Genomic DNA, 20,431 nt, shown 5'->3' with positions numbered 1-20,431 from the left:
CCTACATTGAACACCTTCAAGAGCAAATTGGATGCTTATCTTGCTGCGATCCTATGACCCCAGCTGACTTCCTGCCCTTTGGGCGGGGGGCTGGACTCGATGGTCTTCCGAGGTCCCTTCCAGCCCTAATGCCTATGAAATCTATGAAACTTCAGTGCCAAGTTCTCTCTTCTTTTAATGTGGTTTGAGTGGCTGGAGAAGTAACATTCCCTATGACCTATTGAGCATACTGCAGCTTAAGAGGCTTCATGGCTCGGTCACCCTCTCTCTTAATGCCTGTCACTGAGGTAAATAAAGGCTGGGACTAATAACTTTTTCAGAGAGAGAGCAGAGACGCAACTCCTCAATAATGTATGATCTAACAATGTCCTCTAGTCTAGTTCAGAGTGAGGAGGTCAGAGTGAAGGGAATAAGATTTGACTGGAAATCCTGGCCTCTTTCCTTAAACTAGAAGAACTGTTGCTATATTGAAGGCTTTGAAAGCGTATGGGGTGGGGAAAAGCCTGCAAAAGCTTATGGCTTCCTGAATGCATTAGTGTCTAAGGTGCTATCCTGCCCCACCCAAGACGGATGGAGAGGATTATTCTGTCCCACAGTAAAATTACTCTCTATTACCAAATATTGATTTCACTGAGTCTCTGTCCAAATACTCTGTTGTGAGACGTATTTTAAAAGACAATCAAGCTCAGTTCAAACTTGTGACAGCAGTTCTCTGAGATAGCAAGGACTAGGAGTAATGTGGAACATGGGTGTTACCACTTAGCAATGTTCCTCAGAGAACCGCTGAAAATTTGGGGGAGCAGAGATTAGGAAGGAGGAAATAAAGAGATGGACCCATGGACATCCTTACAAATGGGTTCACTTCTTTTGAAATCAGTTAAAAAAATTCATTTATGCCAGGGCTGAATTTGGCTGACAGCATTCAGGCCTGAAAACCAATGTATGGAACCATGCAAAGACAACCATCCCGTACTTGTCACTGACGAAGGAGTACATGAGGAGTCGCTGCTCAATGAACCACTTCCACTCAGGATTCTCATTCTGGAGATCCCGATAGTTGTCATTGGAAACAATGACCCCATCTTTGGCATAGGCCACTTTAACTATGTAGCGATCGTCATAGCAGACCACCCTCTTCCCTTTCACTTTGCGGGATGGAGTGTACACAAGGATTGATTGCTTTTCAAGCTCTTCGAGAATGTGCTGATCTGAAAACAAAAAGGAGACAGGGAGGAAAGTCAGTACTTAGCAGGTCTCCAGCACATCCCATAAGAATCTAAGTGCACTTTGAAAACTTAGATCCATCTCCTAAGTCTACATGTAGGGACCTAAATAAATGGGGTGTTTTCCAGAGGCACCATGAGCAAGATTCACAAAGGAACTGCTTGGGCAGGTCCTAAGGAAGGACTCCTTCTCTCCCAATGGACTTCCTTAGGACCTGCTTTTCCAATGCTGTTGGTACGTCATATTAAATTATTGTTTGGTGCAAAATGCCTAAGCAGTTCCTTTCCTGAAAGGTGGGACATGTGGATTTGAACCCTCTGGGCTGAAAGAAGGCCCAGAACACAGGTTTCCATTTCCTGGACAAGTGCTCTCTAACAAGGCTACTAATGCACAAAGTAGACACTGGTACCCATTACCATCAAGTGGCTGTGCACTGATCTCAGTCCTGTCAGTCAATGCCCAGTTTTGCTCTGAGTGCACCTACCAAACTGGGCCCATCAGAGGACTTGGGTGCAGAGACATCTACTTTGGGAGTCCCAGACAAATAGTTTTAGGGAAGGACAGACACTCAGCTGAGATGGCAGTGCCTCTGAGCCTGTGCTGCAGCCAAATGTTAGATGCGCAAGTCAGTTTTTACTACAAAACTCAGCAGATTACATGGATTTTCTGTGCATCGTTCTCTTGAATGATTCTCAGCCTCTGCAGTTATGTACTGTCTGATGTGTGTGGATGAACATCCTGAGAGTGTAGGTGTTTATGCCACCCCTTACTGCCTGGTGTTAGTACATCTGACACAGCCCTGTGGACAGCCAAAGCCGATTCTTTTTTTGTTCGTGTTTTTGAAACAGAAAGTTCTAGCATCCATTACACAGGCTGCACAGATGTAGTTTAATCTGACAGCAATAGTTTATACGTGGCCACAGATTCATTACAATACCTGAAATGCCTAGAACATCTATTATCTGCTTCCACAAATGAGTTTTCCTGTACAGACAAACCACTATATTCTTGCACTATAGTCTTTAAAGTCCACAGCGTCCTGACTATATATGGCATTTGTAATCATTTTATTTCAGATTGTGCTTGGGATGCTTGCCTACCTGTAATAGGGCTATCAAATCGCGGTGGTTCCTTTCTCCAGGTTGGGACAAAGACCTTGATGTATTTATGACCTCTTTCTCTGAACCAGTCTACCGCCAGCTGAATTCCCCAGCATGAGAACACTTCTTTGTTCCCATGGCTGTAAGCAACAGAGAGAGAGAGAAAATACGTTAAGAACCAAGAAGTAGTTCTGACAAGCTCAGACAGCTCTCTGCAGCCAAGTCCATTATACAGACCAGACATCCTTGCGTTCAACCTTGACACCAACAGCTGAGAAAGTCACCTTCAAATACCGAGCAGAGAGCTTTAGATGCATAACTCCAGATACATCTTCCAATGGAATAAATAATTTATTTGCATCACAGCCTGGATGCTTTTAAGAGGTCTTCCACACAAAATTTCAAGGACTGAAGTAGTTGCATGTGAGCCCATCCACTACCCCAAAATGACTGCCATAATCTCCAAGTAGAGATGGGGTCTAGGTCTTGCCTGATCCTACCTTGGGCTCTGTCAGACTGCCCCATGGCCTGGCCCAATGACTTGAGCAAGGAGTCATGGTACAAGCAAAATTAACAGACCACATAATACTACTAAGGAAAAATACAGAAAGTTGGCATTTTTCTGCTCCAAAATAAACTTCTAAAGTCCCATTCTCATTCCATGCTCCTTTCAGAATGGTAGCCAGGCTGGTTACAGGTCACATACAGGATGAAGAGAAGTCATTCTCTTCATGATCCCAGAATCCCACAAGAAAGAAGACCACAGCGTGGACATGGAGTGGTAGGAAGCCCCAACAGCCTAATGCCTCAGACCACCTTATTCTGACTGGTTATTGGGTTTGGTCTTTCCAGGCTGGAGAGAAGGAGTAAACCCAATGTAAGCTGTAGCAGATCCAGTTATGGGAAAAGTCAGGGTTAACAACTTTCAAAATAAATGAAGATAGAGGGGTAACATTAGAACACAGAAGAGTAACAAAAGAGAAACCTAGCAGAAGGGTGTGTTATATGTCCTATGCCATGATAGTCTTGCTACTTGTCATTTACTATAATAGGAAGCCTAGGAAGGTGACTTCTTTCTGCTTAGCCATCCCTATTCAAGAAAATAAATACATGGATTTGTATACAACAATCACGGGACAGAAATTAAACCCCAACCCAAAGGTCCTGAAATGGATAAACACCAACACATTATCTACAGAAACCTCACAGTTGTACTTTGAACTTCCTGGACAACACCTCCACAGTCATGTTAATGTTTTCAACACTGAAGAACGGAGGGAAAACACAAATTAGATAAACAATCTGTATCACCCTGAGTAGGCAAAGGCATCTGAAAGTTTCATTTTGTCTCTAGTCATAATTGCAGTAGTGACCCCAAAAGGAGAAAATGATGAATGATGCAAGAGCATAAACCTTTCACATTAACTTGTTTTGCTCCCCCTACACCAGGGAGTAGGTTAAATCCTTGGCCTTCTACAATGCATTTGGCAATGGTATACAAATTAATTTTAATATTTATCCATTATAGGAATCCTTGTTTATTGAAGGGCACACAGATTTCCTCAACTACAGATAAATGCGGTCTAGAATTCAGAAGATCCATTTAGCTACATGCCTTTAAAATGGGCTGACCATAAGGAAATCTGGGACATCTGGGACACTGTCTTCCCCCTCCCCCTGGCTCTACCAAGTCAACAGAGCAGCTGCAGACAGAGGCAGGGTGGAGAGGGGACGTAGTGTGCCAGGCAGACAGTGGTGCCTACTCATTTGCCTCCCTGGCGCATTGTGCTGCTCTGCCTTCCTACCAGACTGTGCCTCATGCGCCTGCATTTCCAGGACACTCATTTGAATTCACACCAGCCAACTGGCACTGGCCTCCAAAATCCAGGACTGTCCCAGCTAAACTGGGATGTAAGGTCACCCTACCTGAAAAGGAAACTAGGCTCCTTTCTCTCTTTGATGCTAGCATTTATAAATAAAGTTCAGTGGACCAGAGGCCTGCTCCCCCATTCTTCTGCCTCAGTTTTACACAATTTTATACCCACTGACTTTAATAAAGTGGGGAAAGGCAGAAGTTTGGTAAAATTAAATAAATATATAAAGTTTAAAACCAGCAGAAGAGAAAGATAATAGGCCTGTGCAAATAGGGAAGCATTCAATTTGGAGGACAGAGATTCAATTCAGAGATTTGGATTACTGTCCCAAATCGATTCAGCCAAATCAGCTTTGGAAGATTCGGTGCCAATTTGGAGAGATTTGGCCATAGATTATAATGGGGGATCATTGAAATACCTATAGATCATTGAAATACCTATAACTTTGCCATTTTGTGGCAGATTTGGATGGAAACAGCAAGAATGGTAGCCCCTTCTGAGGGCATGAGGCCTGCCAGGTTTCAAGGAGATAGGTGCAGAGGTTTCTGGGAAACTGTACTTCCAGCTTCTGAAAGCAAAACTCATGATGTGATTTTGTGGGTGTGTTAAGGCACAATGGGATGAAACCAGCAGAGATGATAGCCTATAACAGGGGACTTCCCAGTGCTCTGGCAGAAACAGCTCACAAAAGGAACAGAAAGACTGCAGACAAAGGCTTATGAGCTGTTTCTACATCCCTCCCCCAGAGCACTGCGATTGGAGGGGGACTCAGGGAAAGATCATAGTCACTGTCCAGCTACAGATGTCAGTCTTCTCCCCCACCCTCACTCCTCCTCCCTCTTCTCAGTTTCTGTTCCCCTGAAAGACTGCCTTCTGAAATCTCCGAATCTTTTCCTGAATCTTTTCCGAATTGATTTAGAGGTTTCTTTTTGGTCTCCCAATTCAATTCAGATTTGGTGATTCGGCCTCCAAATCGGGCCAAATCTTCTCTGAATCAAATCGCTGACCAAAGCTTTGCACACCCCTAGCAGATAATTCACCAGAATTATGTCTTGATAGCACTGTTTCACCCAATTGTTAACATGGTGCTGTAGCCAGTCTGAAACCCCCTTTCTGAACTCTTGTGCTTTAGGCGTCTGAAAAGTGCCTGTTTATTGTTACAGATTTCAACGTATTTGTAACAACTGAAGCCTGTGACTAGCAACCTGTGCCTTGTAATCTATCATAACTTGAACCAGTCACATGATAAAAAGAAGAACAGTCTTTGACCCACAGTACCTCACATGTATCACAGTCATCAGTACTTCCATTATTTTTATTATACACATATAAACTGAGGGTAGAGGGATCCCACAGAAGACTGGGGAAGGAATGTGACCTGTGAAGGATTAAGAGTTACATTTTATTTAGGATAACCTGAAGGGGTTTTATATAAATGTTACATCCTACTTTAAAACATAAATGTGTCCAGTGAAGCCAAGTTTCTTCCATCACAGTATCTTTACATAGGGCTTTCCAGTCACTGAATTGTGTTTTAAACTCCCTATGAAAGAGGTAAAAGGCAAAACTTTCTGGAGTGCCTAAGAGCTAAAGCCAGATCAGCCTTGTAGCTGCCTCCATCTTAGACTTCAGCACAGCCGAACAAAGAAAAACACCAGACCCCTTTCCTCAGGAGGGTGGATCACCTTGATAGTTAAGTGCCCAAGCCCCTAGAGAGTGACTAGGGAGGGTTAGATAGGCCACAGAGTGTGCAGGAACATCTAGATCGGAGCAGACAAAGTCCAGCAAGATCCTGGCCCCAGAGCAACTCCACACCCAGCCACATGCCCTGCCAGTGCTGCTGGGGCTGGTCTCCATGGAAACCCTGCTCCCACACTGTCACAGCTCCACCACTGCTGGGGTCTCCATGGAAACTGGACACAGCAACGTGGGTAGGGCCTGCTGGAAAATGGAGTCCAGGAAATGGCCAGACCCACCATTTTGCCCATCCTTGAGCTAGGTGTTCATCTGTTCTCTCCCCGCAAGTCTCTCAGGGACTTGTGAGTTTTCCTCCAGCCACTGTTTGATACTTATTTATCTTGACACCACCTGGGTGTCACCTTCAGAGGATGTTTTCCAATTCCTGCTGAAGTGTCAACAAGGCTATTCTGTTCTGTTGTTGGAAATGCATATCCACATATCCTCACTTAGGCAAGGCAGCTGTTGCTTCAGTCTCTCTCAACTCCTTCTTTCTCTCCTGTACAAGCTAAGCAGGGAAACTGAAGCATGCGGCATTATTACATCATGAATACATTTAAATCAGAAATATTACAATAAAATCTAGTCCATCACAGCAGGGAAACCCACAGAGACACTAGGAAACACTAGGCACAGAGACTGTCTATACTCCAGACCCTCTCTAGAGCTTAGACACCTGACCCACAGCTGTACATTAGTTGTCTGTCCATTCAGGATCCAGAGCACACAGTCTCTCTCTAAGGTTAGGTACCTAAAGAATGTGGAGGCAGCACCCACCATTTCTTCAATTGTCTAGTGGCTTGAGCACTCACCCAGGAAGCGAAAGATCTGGGTTATATGTCCTCAGGCTGAGGGCACACAAGCCCACGTTTCGTCCCCCACCCCGAACGCCCTAACTAACTGGCTATAGAACAAGGCTGGATAGAGGCACCTTCCATAGTCCTCATTTAAAAAATGGGCCACTGTGCAAAATGCAACATTCATGGGACCACAAAATACCAGGAAAGGAGTCGTCTGACTCTAGCACAGCAGTGAGAGCACTCCACTGGGAGCAGAGAAGTGGGTTATGGTCTCTGCTCTCACATCAGCTTATGTATTTCATATTAGACAATTGTTGGAAGGAAATCAGAACAGTTTTTTAGAACATGGACTAGCACTCAGATTTTCCTCCTCCCAGTTGTGCATTGTATATGTTACGGCAGTATGCAGCTTTTACAAGAGACATCCATTTATATTAACTGGATCTTCTTGGGCTTTCCCCAGTAGTCTGGACTTGGAGTTTTATTTGTAGCAGAGCAAAATGGATTAAGCTGCCCTGTTGAAAAGCCAACTCATCTCCACAAGCAGGGGATTTACAAGCAAGAGGCAGCCAACTCAGTGGTATATAGCACTAGACTAGGAGCACTGTATACAGGTGTTTTATTACCCTGCCTTTCCAGCTTGCAGGGCAATTGTAGACAAATCATTGTATGCCTGTGCCCCACTTACCCAAATCTGTAATCACACTTATCTCCACCATTATTTATACAATGCTCTAGAACCTACACACTGAGGATTAGCACTGGATACTTATCAGTAAGGTGAATCGAAATAAAAAGACAGCACCCAAATCACGGCTTTACTTCCCGGAAAGGCTCCATCCAGACCACAGCTCACCTGACAAGATACAGCTGCAAAAACTATACCCCAATAACTTTTTTCTTCTTCCACTAGGTTTTATAATTTCTGATGGCTTCTGTCTAATACCTTATTCAACTAATTTCATGATTCTTTTCAAAGACATTATTTAATATTTTTTAAAGTATTTGTTACTGGCTTCTAATATCTTCAGCATTTAAATTCCTCAGAAGGTAGAGCAGATATACTGGGTGAATGCAAAAGACTTGCATCTCTTTTTATACATTATTCACATTATTTTAATTTATGTTACAGCAACACCTAAAGTCTCATACCAGATCAGGACCTTGTATAGACATTCATTTTCTCCTGGAAGAGCAGACAGTTTCCCAAGACAAACCATAAGCGTATGGATATTCAGGCTTTTTCTCCCAGAATAAAAATGGCCACTCCAGGAGAAAAATAACCTGGGAACAACCAGAGTTAAATCCCTCCTGGGAGCATTTATCCTGGGACAGCAAACATCTATACATGCTTCAGGACTGCACTGAGCAACTAGACAATTCCTGCCTCAAAGACCGTGTCCATATGACCACAGGCACTTGGTTCCTCAGGGACAACTAGCTGTCCCCATGGAACGCCTGTCCCACGTGCTCTCTGGTGCACGGCAGGTTACTACTGGTGGTTGTAGGGGAGGCTGCGGCCAGCACTGGGCTAGGCCCAGCAGCATTACCTGGGGTCCTGGGGCTGCAGCAGGGGCGATCCTGCTGATCAAAGCCTGGCCAGCAGCTGGAGCATGGCTTCAGTTTTGAGTGGCACACGCTGCCCCTGCCTGTGTTGTCCCACTATTTTTTTTGCATGGATTTTTTGGACCCCAGGGGAATATCCAGGGGTCAACAAAAAAATGCCTGCGTAGCTCCCTTGCAGCACAGAGAACACTTGATCGTGCAGTATATGGCACTGCAGATGTGTCTGCAGCCCCATATACCACACAACTGCTCATCTGGACATGACCAAAGAGTTCAACATCTGATGCTAAATGAAGAGGACACGCATAAGGTGGGCAGAGAAGTGACTTACCTGGGGTCACACTGCAGGTCATCAGCCAGCCAGGGAACAGAACTCCTGCCTCCTTGAATCCCAGCATGCTGCTAGCAAGTGACTTCCCCACCCCTGCATACCATACACTGGCTGTCTATGGTCTGTCAGCAGCAGATGTCACTTGAACTGGTTTAGCTAAATGCACTCCTTAGTACCTCTCAGAGAGTGAATTCACCTTACTGGATTTTAAGAGCTGGAGGGGCTGTTGAAATGTGAGCATAAACCAAGCCATAGGACTGCCCTGAATTAATTCCTGCTTGAGGTCCAATAGCTCAGGCTGAATCAGAGCATATCTTCCAGATAAACCTTCAATATTGATTTATGGTTTATGAATACAGGATCTGCCACAACCCTTGGTAAATTGTTTCGTTGGTAATTACTTTTGCTGTTAAAAAATTCTACTCTGAATTTGTCTCTCTTCAGTTGCCAGCTTTTACAGCTTGGATAGACTGAAGAGCTCTCAGCAGCCTTTGTCCAAGTGCGGCTCATCTCTCGGGGAAGGCTCACGTGATCCCAAGGAAAAATCTGAGGATGGAGAAACAAAGAATCCCTGTTCCTTCTACTTTTCTTACAAATGTTTACAATAGGACTACCCTACATGCTTTTTCCTCCGCGCTGAAGAGTGGCTGCCTGCCTCAAGTCTGGGACAATCCTGAAATACTGACTCCTACACAAGACTGAGACAGACAGCTGCTCTGGCACCTGATGAAATGCGCTCAAGCTCATGAAAGCACATGCTCTGCATCTCTGATCTAGTTTGTCTATAAGGTGAAAATCTACCCTGCTTTTGGCCTGACTTCAACGAGAGGTAGTTAGCTATGTTAGTCTGATATCCATCACATTTACTGAGGCCTCAAGGCTCTGCAGAGCCAAATTCAATTATCTACAATACAGAAAGGCTTCCGTAAATGGAAATGGAAAACAGCTCCTCCCATTCTCTATTTGTTCAACAGAAGGCAATAACTTCTCAATTGTGTCAACTAGGGGTTTTTTTTTTAAATCTTTATGTACTTATCATTAACTGCCCAGTGATAACCCTGAAGACAGTGATTGGTAGACAGCTGGGAGGAGCTGTAAATTTTTGGATTCAACTTCAAAGCTATTAAAGAACAAACAGGAAGATTGAGCATTTATTTGATATTAAATTGAAAACTACTTTATCTGAAAAGCCAGGAATTCCAAGGTGAGACACCAACCCACGTGGTAATCTAGTAGAGAAATGTATTGTCTCTCCCTGTCTTAGTCCTGTAGTTCTCTCCTCACCAAAAAGATATATTGAAGGCTTCCTTTTTAAATGTGCAAAGAATGGATGGCTTCTTAGAAATGCATTTTGATTATATAACCTAGCAAAGTAATGCAACACGTGAGTGATCATTCATCGCACTTACAGTATAGCACTACCAAGTGACCTCAAAAGTACAAGGTTACAGAGACGGGAAACCATAAAGACCTCTGAATGTCAGAGCTGGGGTAACACTCTGAATCCTAAATGGCATTGACTCATTCTGTGGCCATCAGGAAGTGCTTGACTGCTATGGCAAATGATGCATACTTTCCTATGGACAATGTAGGACAATTTACCAGTCAATACTGGTAACATGCTTTGAAAACGAGAAGTACTAACCATCGTAACAGAGGGTACACTCATCTGGTTTCCCAGGAACCTTCCCTGGGGGGAATTTCAGCAGAAAATTCAAGAACTGTTTGGCTTTTTCATTTTTTACAATGCAGTAATCAGATTTAAAAAAAAAAAAAAGTTCCTTAATTTGTTGTGAGCTAAATGCCCCAGAATATGGTACAACACATGTCTGAGCTAGTGATTCGCCTCAGCACACATAGCACAAGTAAATCAGAATCAGCTATTTAATCAACAAAGTCCCATTATAACAGTTTGTCTCAAAAACTTTGTGCCAGCTATTAAAATTAACATTTGCATCCTCATCCTTATACCAAAGACCCTTCTCTGGTCAATTATCACTCATCAGTGAACACTAACTCTTGGGATACCACCTTCTCCCAGGACTTACTCAAGTGATCACCACAATGAGATACAGCTAGTTTCTGCCACTACTCTTGGAGTAGAGGTGGGAGATTGGTTGTCTTCTGCTCCCCACCCTATTTAAAAGCCCTCACAAAATCAATGAGGGCAGAGGTCCTACCTGGAGAATGGGAACACAGCCACGCTATAAAGCATGTGTGCTCTAAAAACTTGTGATAGGAACTCCACAGATTCAGAGTTATGGATAAGCGTTCACATGTTTTAGCATTCATCTAAGTTGCCTCTATCTAGACCCCACAACCTGGTCGCTGAAACACACCATTTTCAAGCTCCTCCCAAAAAAAGAACATAGCCATTTAAAGGAGAAGAGAGATTATTCAGCAGCAGAGGCATAGCTGAGTCGAAGGAATCTACTCCACATTTGAGTAAGCCAGGACTGCAGACCAAAGACACTCAAACCAGGCATGTTCTGTTCCGGGGTTTTGTTTGCAGAACTGAAATATGACAACTGCAGTGTTGGTCAAATCAAGAAGACACCTATTTTCCCCTTCTATCTATGTACTTTTCTGGTATGTTTTTGCTCTGCCAGGAGTGATGATCGTCATATTGCAAATGTGGCTGGATTTATAAGCAGAGACCAGGATCTAATCAGTGATCCATTGAGTCCCATGGATGGAAATACCGTGCTGCTATTTTTGTTACTATTTATGTAGATTTGTAAAAATTAATCAGATTTTTAAAAAGCCCAGGTATAGTATTACCATAAACAGTTAAATAACTATATCTACTAGGTGACTTTTTTTCTTCCCAGTAGTTCCTCAGTATATTGATTTAGATGTCCTGAGTACTTGAACTAAAAGTGAAAGAAAACACATCGGTAATTAGCTTTGGAGGGGCAAAATGTAGAAGCAATGGTGTTTTAAACACCAGTAGTCAAAAGGTATTGAGAGAGAAGAGGAATACAGTTTAATTTTCACCCCACTAAAGAAAGTGAGAGAGATAGATGATGCGTTACCCTCAAAGCAGGGAAAGCATGACACCATCAACATTAATACACAAAGCTGCTGAGAAATGGAACAACCTGGAAATTGCCTACCTCATAGCAACGTTGCTGCCATCAATCACAATGGGTCTCAAGTTACTGGAAGAGTCGGCTGTGTCCTCTTCAGGCCGTTTGGGCACTGCCAGAGTGCTACATGATCCACGGGCAACAAGTTTTGGGAGTGGCTGCTGAGCCTGACTGCCATGGGCCTGAGGTCTGCTCCCCATTCGGATCAGTTCTTTCAGCACATCATCTTCTAGGGCCTCTTGGCCCAGATTCTCCAGCACTTTGAAGATGTCCTGCTTGACATAGCCCAGCTTACAGAAAAACTCCAGCTTGCCCTGGTGTACGTCCATCTCTGCAGCAGGACCTCTCCTGTGGCGTGCTGTTACTGGTTTGCCAGACAAGGACATCTCAGCACGGTTTTGTTTCCCTTTCAGAGAATGTTTTTGTCTTCAGCAATGTTGAACAGGCATCAATTTGGGGGTGGGAAGGGAGAGGAAAGATTAGAAATCATATGATTACATGGGGTATCCAAAGAACTACCTACTGTCTCAGATCTACCTGCTCAGCATGCAATGAATCATTTACAAGAGGCCAGTTAAACCCGGTGTCTTCTCTGTTAAGCAAATGCCCCCAGCATGTCCTCAGAGGTAGTGGATGTTCTTCTGGTCCACCCCCAGAAGAGCTCCCTAGCAGAGCACCCACATTTTGTCAGAAATTTGGGACATTCATACAGGTATCACACTGCTCCGTCAGCAGATGCATATGTAGGTACATTCACATGCATATGCCGTAACTCTCACGTTTGTCAAGCCACTATATCACACAGGAAATCATCTCAAATGCAACGCAGCAGGAGCTTTTCAGTTCACTCAGTGCAGTTAATAGTCCACAGATAAAAATCTTTTACACTTAATTGGAATGACATAAGCTGTTGTAGCAATTCAGTAAACACAGCAAACTTCACCAAAAGATGCAGATGGAATGTGTGATCTGCAATATTACCTGGAACTATTAAAAAACCCATTTTTTTTTAATAAGCACACTCAAAAAGTTTTGATATTGTGCAACTCTTGTTCAGGTGAAATCATTCATATGTTCCGATGAGGTCTGACTTAATGATTTCCTGGTATTATCTTCATTTTCAGTTAGGTTTTTATGTAGAAAGAACAAAAACATGTTGCTTTTAAAAAGAGGTAGAAGTAATGGTAGGAAGCTAAATCTCTGTGAACAGGGCTTTCAGACTCAGTTGCAGTCATTGCTGAGAGAAACAGATAACTCAGAAATGACTATTCCCAAGCATCAGCTAGACTAAATTAACCTGCTCTAGCCCTTCACTACATACATGACACATCTCCCTAGCAAGAGAAGGTATGATATGTAGCCGGGGGAGGAAAACCCATGCTAACTTTAATCTACCTAGTCTTGGTAACAACGGTAGTTATGCAAACTTCAGTCTGCGTCAACCCCAATCCATACCTAGGGGTTGGATCCATACCTAGGGGTCCTTAGGTATGCTATGTTAGCTGCTACATCATCACTACTAGTGAGACCACTGCCAGCTAGACTAAGGCCGCCATCCTGCCATTATATCTCCCAGTGCAGCATAGATGTATCCTTAAGGCAGTGACTGCACTGCCTCTTTTCATTAAATTCATTAGCTACTGCAGCCCGAGGAAAAACAACACTGATGAGAGCAATAGTATACCTGAGCCACTGGTATTTCAAACAGGACTAAACTCTGCTGGAGGGGGGCTGAAGAGAGCGCAGCAACAGCCCTGAGGGGCTGACAAGCCCTGCAGGACTGAAGGCAGAGGTTCCCCTCTAGAGTAGCATGGGATCTTGGCAGAAGGTCAGTCAGGGCAATCCCAGGGACTATGCATGGACTGGCAGCGATAACAGAGTCCCAATTAACCAAGGTCCAATGGCAATAGAGTTTCTAAAGGTCAAAGTCATATACTGCATGTGCTTCCTCTCCCACTGAAATATGTCTTACAGAAACTTGGTGCTCTTGATTCTTAATCAGATCTTTTGATGGATTTAGCAAAGTCATTATTTTCCTGTTAATTTTTAACACAGAATAAGTAAGCTTTTTGACACAGGGACTGTCTTTTTGCTCTGTGTTTGTACAGTGCTTTGCAAAATGTAACCCTGCTCCTGATCTTAGATGCTGTGATAATATAAATAAATAATTATGATAAGAGAGAGAGTCCTCAGGCATGTTTGTAGAACCCACACTGACCGGGGAGCTGATTATCTGGCCAACCAACAGCTATCCACAGCCTCAGAGCTATAAACCTGCCAATGCTGAGCTAAAGAATAGAGTTCCCACTTCCAAGTAGTGGAGATTCACACTTTTAAATTCACAAGACCTGGTTTCATTCACCATGGGCACTGCAGTTTAGGTAGTAGCCTCAGCTGTTATGACCCTTCTTGGTTCAAGTTAAATCACAGTCCCCCAGCATCCCAGCATGCTTTTCAGTCCTGTGCTGTGCTGTGGAGCTGGCTTCACCCTTCAGTTCCCTAGCTGGAGCAGTGAGGGCTGGCTGACAAGCGGCGGGGCAAACCTGGCTGGAGATGCAGCCCAGTCTGCAAGGTGGGGGCTGCCCCCCTAGACAAATCCCAGCTGGGGAGCCAGGAAAAGTGGGGGCTAAACACCCTTTCCCCTATTTAAACTTACTGCTGACTGCAACTGTGGACTACAAATCCCAGGAAGCAGAAAGAGGAAGTGATGAACTGCCCTGCAGAGTCCTACTGCTGTTATTACGGACTGCAAATCCCAGACCTTGGGGACAGCATGAAAAAGAAATGAACACAGCCAGAGAGCTGTGCTCCAGCACACCCCAGATTCTGGCCTGAGCCACTGCAGGCATGTGGCTGGATTTCCTGTATCAAAGGTAAATGTTTGTTCACTTCTGTTTCAATTTCACCTGTTTTTAAAATAACCTGCAAAGACTGAATTGATTCCGTCTCGGACATTTTGACTGTCTGTACCATCAGAACCAGCTTTCTAGGCCAGAGGAAGTATGGATGTGACTAGGACCTCCCCACAGCAGCTAGTCCACAAGTAGAGGTTTAGCACTCAGCTATGGCCTCTGAGCTATGGCACTTGTTCTTTTAGGTCAGGTAGTAGAGGCTGATGCTCTTTACCATTGTCTAGCCTCATTCCCCATGCCAGCTCATCACATTACAATGTCATCTGGGAAAGCAGATCATGCCCTAGTAAATTCTTATTTCACAGGTCACGTTACTATTTTTCTTTCTTCCATATAAGCATTAGAACAGGAATGGATGATGCCAAGATTCAGATTAATGGTGGAAAGGAAAAAAAAATCAATGTTCTTAGTAACTCAGAATAACTGTTTTTGGAACTGATGTGTACTATTGGCTTCTCCAGACCCAAATGCAGGACATAAAACAAAAGATCTTGGAGGCACAAACTTTTAGTTTGTGTGAACTGCAATACTTCCATCAAGTTAATGCAGCTATGCTAATTCATGCTGGTCAAATAGTGACCCAAGACACCTGGCATGAACAAGAATTACTTGTATTTTGGTAATTCTCATGCTGTCTTCTAAAGCTTTAATTTTGCAAAGGGGATCATGACAGAAAATGCCTGATACACAAAGCAATGGGGTTCCAGGTGCCTTCCTGAAGGAGTCTACCTGTAGGACAGGGGCATAGATAGCAGGGCTGGGATGTTCACAGGAGCTTAAAGAAACTGGGTATATTCAGTTTCAAGGGGATCTGGGCAGTCCACTATTTTAAAAATCCATATCTGAATCCTTGGACACAGGGATTGTATCTTGTCTACTCAGTCAGTGCTAAATACATCATGCAGCCTACTGTGATATAAATGATAACAACAGCCCTGTTTTCTTTGCATTTATTTTTTAGACATCAATGCCGCTCCTGAAACTGTACAGGAAGAATCCTGTTCCCCAGAGGTTCCACTGCAGGATCAAGGCCTGACCTATAAAACTGTACAAAGTCTTGTCTTCACATTTTTGTTCCCTGTATAATGCTGGCACTTAAATAAAAATATATGAGTTAGTTAAAACAGTTGGTCACTGTACTGACTTAAACCACAAATTTTAATAATCATTTAAATAAACCAGTGAGCAAAAATCCTTGATTTAAATAATCCTTTCTTTGTTCTGCATTTATGTGTTTTGGTTGCACACTCCCGAAAAGGAAGACTGATGCATCAGGATATGCTGTGTCTATACACATTCACACAAGCAATTACAGACCATACCATAGATTTATTCAGGTTCTTACATTTTACTTTTTGTTGCTATGTTAGAAAATGTTGCATGACATTCCTTACTTAAATTTTTTTTTATTTGTGATTTGGATAAAGATGCATTTGGAAAGAAAGTCTGAATTAAAATACATGAGCATCATTTTAAAATGTTTATTTTAATTAAAGTCACCTATAGCTTCCTGGATGTCTAAAGGAGAAATGTTCAATACAAATTAATTTTGAATTTGAAACTGATTTATTAACTAAAGGTTATTGTTAACCAGATGACCAGCTTGCTTCTGATCACTATATTTAAGCTCTGGTTTCTGAAATATGGAAGAGCTGGTCACTGGACTGAAATGAACTGAATGAAATGAAGAAACTCTGGGGCCATTGCCAATGACTGCCACCTGTCCAGCAGCAAGTGTGTGCTGCTTCCACTTTAATTTAAAAATACATACACTTTAATTTGAATAAAATGTTAATAGATTATAATAAATTAGGCTTTCACCTCTGTTACCATAATTTCAAATTTAAATATTAAATAATGTTATTTCTAAAAGGAGAAATATTTTAATATACATAAATACAGTATAACTCACGCCTGGGCTGAGAAGTGACTAGGACAGGCCCCCTAAGCTAGGCATTTTCTGAACTTGTACACCTGCTTCCCATAGAGTATGTGACAGGCTAGGTGTTTGGTTTTTTTTTTTGGGGGGGGGGGGAAGTCAGAAAATGATGTTAATAGCAACAATGTCATCATCAGCTAGGGCCTAGTTCTGTAAAAAAATATTTAAAAAAATAGACTGGGTGTCTCTTAAAATGCAAAAATGAGCAATATTGTGACTGGCATTTTCACCGCAAAAAATCACAAAATGGAAAGTGCAGCTAGATTTGCATAACTTCACTCCTAAGAGTTTTGGTCATAGTTTGTCCTGAGGCTCCATTTATAAACAGCTTACAAAGGATTAATAACCAACAGACAGACATTTGAATAAAGATTTAATCAAGATGCTGCTCAGAGCCAGGTAGGAACACAAAACCAGAAGGGATTTTTGGACCATTGAGCCTAGCTCCCCCTGCTGCTACAAGCAATCAATCACATCATAATGCCTCTTTCATAAACTGATCAAGCTCCATCTTCAAAAAGGGGTTTGTTTGCTGCATCTTGGGCTAGCGTGCCTACTGGGAAGCCAGTCCAGAATCCCACTGCTGTGAGGGTTGGGGACCTGCTTCTAATTTCCAGCCTCTGTTTATTCATGGCAGGTTGATACTCATTTGTTCTTGTGCCAATATCATTCTTTAGCTCAAAGTGAGCACCCTCATGTCCTTCCCAGATGTTTACCTACTCGTGTATTTGTGAAGAACCCCGCTCTGATCAATACCTCTAATTAGACCTGGTCAAAATAGTCCAGATTCCAAGAACTTTAAATACAGTATATCTAAATTTAAAGTTCTGGATAAAAACTGACAAATCTATTTCTTTCCTCACAAAAGTATGAACATTTTGCATTTTTGACCAGTTGCACGAATAGAAAACATTGTTGAAATTTTTAAAAAGCTGTCGTTAAAAAAAATCCCACAAAGTGACATGCTTGTTGATCAGATCTATTCTAACTCAGGTATAACGCATAAAAGCATAAATATTATGTCTCTAAAAGACATAAACTATCTAGAATATATTAAGCTGTTACATAAAGGATGTAATTTGTAAATGGTTTATGAAATAGCAAGCACCGTGACTTCCTTGAGAATTTTGTTTTGTAGAAAGATTCTTGCCAAGGACTTAAGAGCATCCCAGGCATGCTTAGTAAACATAAAAGAAACATTTTAAAAAATTAAACCACCCCCATAATTGAAATGAAACAAACTGCAAAGGTGCTTGGCCTGTTTTAAGGATTCACTGCATTTATATTCTAATTCCTTTTGCCTAAAACTGTTTTTAAGAACAAATTTAAACTAATCTGTCCTTAAAGCCCCCTACTGTACTTGCCACAAGAAGTACTGTGGGCCCAAGCCTCTGTTTTGAACTGCATTTCCGACAGATCTATGCAACAATCACAACAGAAGGGTCACCCTGACACAAGGAAGCAATTTTGGTGGCACAAGGCCAGCATGTAGGTTCCCTAGTCATGCTCCCATTCACCTTGCTGGCACAAAGGGCAGTCAGGGACGGGAACATAACCAGGATGCAATTTACTTTGTTGCTCCAGTATCTGGCTGCAGTTTGTGTCCCTGAGGGTTGTTTGCAGCGAGAGTTAAGCCAGAGTTGCTGGCAGTTGTCCCTCGGTAACGCACACAAACAGCAGTGCCAGGAGCATGTGGGCAGCTGAAATAGCACTAATGCTCCCCTTCAGCCCCTTTGCTAGGTACTCTTCAGCTGTCTCTGGGACACCATCACTTATTCCTAGGTTGTAAGGGGCTGGAAGGGACCTCGCAAGATCATCAGGTCCAGCCCCAAAATCTGCCATTTCTTGTTTGACTCCTACTTTGGAACACATTCTTTTCAGTACCGTTTTAAAAAGGTAGGTATCTTTATTTTCCTAGATTACAAACAAAACAGCACACACATGCAACCTGGTGACAGTCTAATGTGTTTTGTTGTTCTGAAGAATCCTGTAGGGGAAAGACAACTTCCCCTCTCCCACCAGGCTTCATCGCTGCATTCACTGGAAAAATTAAAAAATAAAAAAAAGACAAGTTTGTACTTACAGGCAGCACTGCACATCAGGTATCACAATCTCTGTCAGAGAAACAGCGTCCCACTAGCGAACCTAGCTGAAGTCTGAAGCCCACACGGAAGTCAGTGCTGTACTTAGAGGCTTGTTGTAAGTCTGATGTCAACTCAAAGCAAACAAGTGCAGCAAGCAGGTTACAGCCCAGAGCATGCAACAGCTTGATTTCCTCAATTGACTGGCTGTTATCATTTCACTACACAAGCTTTTAGACTTTTGTTTCATTTTTCAACGGAACAAGAAGAGGGAACTAAACATTTAGGACCAACTGCTTTTGAGTCACATATGCAAAACTCAACCACTCCCAACATAGACAGCTCCCAGCAGCCATTGGCATTCTCAAACAAGTTTTCCAGCAAGAAAACTTCACCAGCATAAAATGGGGAAGGAAAAGAGGCAGCAAAGGAAGATCTGGTCATACATACCTCTAAGAACCATCCTTTGGGCTCATATTCTAATTAGCATCTATTTCAATAAATCCTTCCCTGGGTGGCTGAATGCAAGGGATCTACTCAACCAACCTGCAACAAAAGCCATTTAAATTACTTAAAACACCAAGCTTTTCTTTATTCAAGGATTCCTGGATTAGAAAGAACATTTATTTTCAGGAACACACTAGTCTCTCCATAGATAAGGCTGAACCTACCTCCCCGCTAGAATCCCAACTTCTTTTCCTCTTGCCCCTAACTTTGGTCGTAAGGAAACATATTGGTCTAAACTTTCACCGTGAGAGTCCTAGCCCAGAAGCTTTTTTGGACATCTGCAAAAACATGAAGGCTCAAAAACAATAGTGGATTAAAATCACCAAGATGTTTAGGATGCTGCAGGCAGTCCCCTACCAGAGTAAGGGGGAAAAAAGTAGACTATGGCCTCATTTACACATTACGCTTAAGGTGTGATTGACCAGTTAATCACGGCCTAAGTGGTCACCCGGCCACATGTTCCATCAATTAATGGCGTGATAAAAAGTGGAATAAGCTGCAAAATTATTCCACAAAGTATGCATAATAACTTTGGGCTACTTCCTATCATGCCATTAACTGAATATGTGGCCAGGGGCCCCTGTGGCTGTGATTTCTATCAGCTGATTGGCACTTCCATTTGGGAGGGCTCATGTGCATCCTGAGCCTGGGAGCTCCCAGTCCCCACTGCTGGGACACCACAGCAGCTGTGGTCTCCTTGCCCCGGGAACCTCTGGGGAACCCCCACATTGGGAGCCTGATTCAGCTGATGAGACTCCCAGCCACAGGAGCTTATGGTATACCCCTGCAGCTGGGAGATCTGTCAGCTGCACCAGTAGCAAGGTGTAATGGGATCTGATTCATGATCCCACAATCACGCCTCCTGCCACACATGTATGTTATGAAAGGAGGCATGACTGTTTGAATTGTGCGTTAGATCACATTGCGCCTTTACCTGCACATATAAGAGGGGCCCTATGTCACAATTATGGGGACCTCTCTCAGAACAGGCCTCTGCACCTTATGGGTCAGAGATTTGTTTTATTCAACTGGTTATTTTAAATTTAAAAAATAGCCCTTTACGTTACTTGACCTAAATTTACACCACCATGTGGTACCACAGCTGGGTTCCATCCACCCTTCCAATACCATCCTACTGCTTGTTAGACCAACTCATTACTTCTAGTCTTAAATGATATTATGACCTCTAAAAGCCTGGGACTGTCTTTTTTTTCCTCTTTGTGAAGTAGAGTGCCTAAATAATTAGCAACAGAACAGTGCCAAATCTCATA

The 20,431-nt window shown here is 42.9% G+C and overlaps 1 protein-coding gene across 1 annotated transcript in view; it reads right to left on the bottom strand.

Moving 5' to 3' along the window:
* ZC3H12D (zinc finger CCCH-type containing 12D) overlaps nucleotides 1-19,090 on the bottom strand; it is a 25,740-nt gene extending 6,650 nt beyond the window's left edge. Inside the window, exons 1-4 of the mRNA XM_019550100.1 lie at nucleotides 18,656-19,090; nucleotides 11,749-12,147; nucleotides 2,325-2,464; nucleotides 974-1,208 (exon numbers count right to left, since the gene is read on the bottom strand). Of these exons, the coding sequence (XP_019405645.1) occupies nucleotides 974-1,208; nucleotides 2,325-2,464; nucleotides 11,749-12,107 (734 nt within the window). The 5' untranslated portion in view covers nucleotides 12,108-12,147; nucleotides 18,656-19,090. The remainder of the gene's footprint in view (nucleotides 1-973; nucleotides 1,209-2,324; nucleotides 2,465-11,748; nucleotides 12,148-18,655) is intronic.
* Nucleotides 19,091-20,431: the final 1,341 nt, after the last annotated feature.

This window comes from Crocodylus porosus, unplaced genomic scaffold (genome assembly GCF_001723895.1).
Source record: "Crocodylus porosus isolate Cpor-Errol unplaced genomic scaffold, CroPor_comp1, whole genome shotgun sequence".
Classification (NCBI taxonomy): Eukaryota; Metazoa; Chordata; order Crocodylia; family Crocodylidae; genus Crocodylus; species Crocodylus porosus.
The sequence above is the reverse complement of the archived record's forward strand: the minus strand, read 5'-3'. Positions and strand labels throughout refer to the sequence as shown.